Source organism: Zingiber officinale, chromosome 7B, assembly GCF_018446385.1.
Source record: "Zingiber officinale cultivar Zhangliang chromosome 7B, Zo_v1.1, whole genome shotgun sequence".
Classification (NCBI taxonomy): domain Eukaryota; kingdom Viridiplantae; phylum Streptophyta; class Magnoliopsida; order Zingiberales; family Zingiberaceae; genus Zingiber; species Zingiber officinale.
In genome coordinates this window covers 28,170,209-28,175,302 of record NC_055999.1, presented here as the reverse complement: position 1 = coordinate 28,175,302, position 5,094 = coordinate 28,170,209, and the positions used below count along the sequence as shown (strand labels likewise).

Genomic DNA, 5,094 nt, shown 5'->3' with positions numbered 1-5,094 from the left:
CCAAGTTTGATCATTCTAATCTTTAATTCACATGATAACTTACTTCGTGCAAATTAAATGATCAAGTGCACGTCTAACTTTGATTAAATTATTTAATCTTAAGGGGCAAATCCAACAAGCCTTCATATTTTATTTATTTTCACTTTTTATTAAAAAAAAGAAATTGCAAATTTATTACGTATTATTTGACTTTTTAGTTAAAATAATAAAAGTATCATCGTGAGGTCAGCAGATCGGTATTTTCAAATGACAAAACTACCCTCCTTCCGCTTTATATTGTTCCCTCCCCACACTCCAAGTCCAACATCTATCGGTTTCTCCATTGGAGAGAGGCGCCGGCGCTCCGGTCGGTGAAGATGTCGACTTCCTTAGCCGGTGAGATTGCTACCGAACTGATAAAGGAGCTCTTGAATGTGGTCCGGATGACCTATCTCTGCCGGCCGACCGCCGAGCAGCTGAAGCGCTCCGTCGACTCCCTGCTCCCCATTGTCCAGGAGACCAGCCTCTCCGGCGTCGAGCTCCCCCAGCACCGCCAAAATCAGCTCTCTGAGCTCGCCGACAACCTCCGCCTCGCTCTTGAGCTCGCCCGCAAGGCCGCCGCCTCCCCCCGCTGGAATGTCTACAGATCCATGCAGCTCGCTCGCAAAATGGAGCGCATCGACAACTGGATCACCCGCTGGATCGAGCGCCAGATTCCCGCCCATGTCCTCGCCGATGTCCACCACATCCGCGCCGACTACGCCGCTCGATTTGACCGCATCGAACGGACCCTAGACATCACAGCTGCCTCTGTAATGGCGAGAGGCCCGGTGGCGTTGGGGACTGCGCCATTCTCGATGTTCCCTGAGATGATGAAGGGATTTGTGCCCGTGGCTGCGCCCGCTAAGGCACCGATCGCGATGGGGAGTCCGCCGCCGTCGTCGGGCTTCCCGATGCCAGAAATGATGGAGGGGTTAATGCCCTCTGAAGAAGCTGCGAAGGTACCGGTGGCGATGGGGAAGTCGCAGTCCTCAGGGTTCCCGGTTGCTGAAATGATGGAGGGGTTGATACTGGCGGGAGAAGGGATGAAACCCGTGGGTGTCGGAATCAGGTTCGGAAAGGAGAAGGTAAAGGAGATGTTAATGGATGGCTTTGATAGAGTAACCGTCGTTGGAATCTCTGGCATCGGTGGAAGTGGCAAGACGACGCTCGCCAGGGAGATTTGCAAAGATCCAGAGATTCGAAGTAAGGGCCTTCTACTTTTGCGTTTCCCTTTGTTTTTTCCTTGTGCAGAGATTTACTCTTGAACACGTTTGGATTTTTTTTTTTTTCCTTTTACACATTGGCGCTTGCTAATCTTGGTTGTTTCGATTTTTTCATTGTCCTTTGATTGAATTCGAGGTTTACTATAGTCTACTCTTGAATAAGATTCTCAAACATAGATCATATAAGCAGTTCCTTCTTGTGGTTTTATTAGATCGACTGAAGAGTTTTGGCATTCTTGTATATCAATTATAAGTCTAGATAATTGGTTTCAAGAAGGTATTTTATCCTGCAAAATTCAAATCATTAGGGCAGATTCTTTGCTGCTGGAAAGAGTCTATTGTGGTAATTAAACTTTAAAATTTTTGGTCATAGAATTAGTATAAAACTTACCATAAAATTTTCAATGAATTTCTGACAGTGCGCACTATGTTCTAACTCATTTGCTTCTTGTTCTTCTTTAGGTTACTTCAAAGATAGAATTTATTTTGAGACGCTTTCACAGTCTCAGAATTTGGAGAGTCTGAAGCTAAAACTGTGGGAACAAATTAGTGGCAATATGGTTCTTGGGGCTTATAACCAAATTCCGCAGTGGCAGGTGGAGTTGGGGACAAGAGATAAAGGACCATTTCTTCTGGTGTTAGATGATGTGTGGTCTGCCTCAGAGCTTGAAGAACTGGTTTTTAGAGTACCAGGATGCAAGATTCTTGTTGTTTCACGGTTCAAATTCCCTTCAATTGTCAAAAACACTTATGAGATTGAATCACTAGGAGAAGAGGATGCTTTGTCCCTCTTCTGTCATGCAGCTTTTGAACAGAAATATATACCATCTACTTTTGACAAAAAGTTAGTAAAGCAGGTAAAAAACCATTGTTTGTGTGCTTAATTCAGCAACTAGACGATACTCCTTTTGTTGCATGCATGTTTCACTTGCTTCAACAATTTTTCAATGATATGTTTATAACATAAGAAAAATACATTGACTTCATTAAATATTTTTGTCAAAATAATAAATTCTTTGTTGGGTTTTATTTTTCAATATTCTTCTGATGTCATTCTTTCAGGTTACTACTATATTTTGTAGTTCTACTAAATTTGCAATCGTATCTAATTCGGTAGTGTCTCAGTTAATAGTCACCAATTATTGATTATTATTTTTGTGTGTGATCACCATCATACTTTTCTCATAGATACTGTGACAATGGGAATTGTTTAATTCAAACTGTTAAAACATAGAGTCAATTTTGTCTGAACAGATTTCATTTGTTAATACAGGTTGTTGAGGAGTGTAAAGGGCTTCCTTTAGCTCTAAAGGTTATTGGTGCTTCTTTAAGAGATCAACCTCCAAAACTTTGGCTAAGAGCCAAAAATAAGCTTGCTCGTGGAGAAAGTATATGTGAATCTCATGAAAATAAATTGCTCGAACGAATGGCATCATCCATAGAATTTCTATCAGGGAAAGTGAGGGAGTGTTTCCTAGATCTTGGTTCTTTTCCTGAAGATAAGAGGATCCCTTTGGATGTGCTAATCAACATGTGGATGGAGCTCCATGATCTTGATGAAGAAGATGCTTTTGCTATTCTAGTGGAGCTTTCGAATAAGAACCTTTTAAATTTATTGAAGGATGCACAGTATGTTTCTTCAATAATTTCTGTTAGAACCGCTATTGCTTCAATGTTCATAGATTAACCTCGGTTCAATTATATGCATACTGCAGGAACAGAGCTGGAGATATCTATAGCAGCTATACAGAGCTTTCTGTGACTCAGCATGATTTGTTGAGGGACCTTGCTCTTCATGTGAACAGTCAGGAGACGTTAACTTCTCGAAGGAGGTTAATTATGCCGAGGAAGGAAAACGAACTTCCAAAGGAATGGGATAGAGTTAAGGATCAACAGTTAGAGGCACAAATTGTTTCCATTAATACAGGTATTCAGCTCTGCCTTGTCCTAAAATGCAGTAGGTGACTCGTTCTTGGTAGATATTTTACATTACACGGTTGATCATCTGAAGTATGCTTCAGCAATTGAATTATCTATCTCTTTTACAGGTGAAATGAAAGAATCTGATTGGTTTCAGATGCATTTTCCAAAGGCTGAGGTACTAATTTTGAATTTTGCTGCCGATGCATACTTCTTGCCACCCTTTCTCAGTATTATGCCCAATCTGAAGACTCTGATCTTGATCAATTATGGGGCATCATGTACAACACTACAGAATCTTTCTGTATTCACATCTTTAAGTAACTTAAGAAGTCTCTGGCTTGAGAAAATAGCTGTCCCTCCTTTGCCAAAAACTACAGTTCCCCTGCAGAACTTGCGAAAAGTATCGCTTGTTCTATGTGAATTGACCAACAGCCTGAGAGGATCAAAGGTGGACCTCTCATTGACACTTCCACGCTTATCACATCTAACGATAGATCATTGCATCGATGTAACAAAACTTCCTTCTGCCATTTGCGACATCAACTCACTTGAATGCTTAAGCATATCCAACTGCCATGACTTGTCAGAGTTGCCATGTGAATTTGGAAAGCTAAATTCTCTAAAGATTTTAAGGGTCTATGCTTGCCCTGCTCTGAAGAGGCTACCTCATTCGATCTGCTTGCTGAAAGGATTAAAGTACCTTGACATCTCTCAATCCTTTAATCTCCGAGAGTTGCCAGAAGAGCTTGGTTACATGACAAGTTTGGAGAAGTTTGACATGAGAGAATGTTCTCAATTGAAGACTCTACCAAGATCCTCATCTTCCTTGAAGTCTCTTGGTCATGTGATTTGTGATGAAGATATTGCTTTATTATGGAAAGAAGCAGAAAGAGATATACCAGATCTTCATATTCAGGTAGCTGAAGAAAGTTTCAATTTGGACTGGCTAGTAGAATAAACACCCTTGCTCACAACTTTCTCGTGAAGTACTAGTTGCTTTGCCTCCCTGTTTATATAACTGTAACTATGACTTGTATATATGTAGCCTAGCCTACTTTAGGAAAGTTACAAAGAGTGGGATTGCTTCTGATCGGGTTTTTCTGTTACATATGAGAAGTAAATTACTAGAATTGTGTTGGGAGTGAAGCAAAAGGATTTGGACCTTGGTTAGGTTTCCATTTCGAAAAAAAACTTGAAATAGTGGCTGCTATTCATCGATGTCTCTATACCTCTGGATATCGTGAAACGAAACTAATAACTCCTCATTTGCCAATTGTTCAGGGAAAGCAAAATGTCTCACCACTGCCTTGTTCATATTGGTAACAGGTGATCAAACAATCAATGGTAAAGAAGAATATGACACTACCCACTTCATTGCAATGGCCCTTTTATGTGCCTTTCAGCGTTCATATATTCCACGCTTCTAAGAATGATGATATTCTAGCATTTGTTCACCATCTAACAGCTGCAACTTGAATCGCTCCATGCGATACACAAATCGAGGATGATATCCAATAGCATAAGATTGCAAGAATTGTTCTTCAAGCTAATAGGTCGTTCTCCAAAGCGAATCAGTCTTGATTTGTAATTTGATGAAGCGGCAGAAATACATTCTCTCTGCCGATGGATAAACTATTGTTTGCTAATAAAATTTTACATGTTTCTAATCTTTCTATTAATTTAATTTTTATTAGTTAGTTTGCAGAATAAAATCATGTTATTTTATTTTGTAAAATAAAATTAGTTAATTTGACTTCATGAAACATAGCATTTGAAGAAATACTTACTAGTTTACATTAGCTAATGGAATACCAGCAAGATTATTAAAATGGAAAAGGATATTTTTTTTTTTAATGGTAAAATACATCTTTGTAAGTTTTATAAAATAATAGTTAGGTTTGTGATGATATATAGAATTGAATGTTAG

The 5,094-nt window shown here is 39.6% G+C and overlaps 1 protein-coding gene across 1 annotated transcript; it reads left to right on the top strand.

Moving 5' to 3' along the window:
- Positions 1 to 308: 308 nt before the first annotated feature.
- On the top strand, positions 309 to 4,305 carry LOC122005606 (probable disease resistance protein At4g33300). Its single transcript, XM_042560713.1, has 5 exons — positions 309 to 1,224; positions 1,707 to 2,101; positions 2,518 to 2,873; positions 2,960 to 3,171; positions 3,293 to 4,305. The coding sequence occupies exons 1-5, from the start codon at positions 357 to 359 to the stop codon at positions 4,123 to 4,125; spliced, it is 2,664 nt and encodes an 887-aa protein (XP_042416647.1). The 5' UTR covers positions 309 to 356; the 3' UTR covers positions 4,126 to 4,305.
- Positions 4,306 to 5,094: the final 789 nt, after the last annotated feature.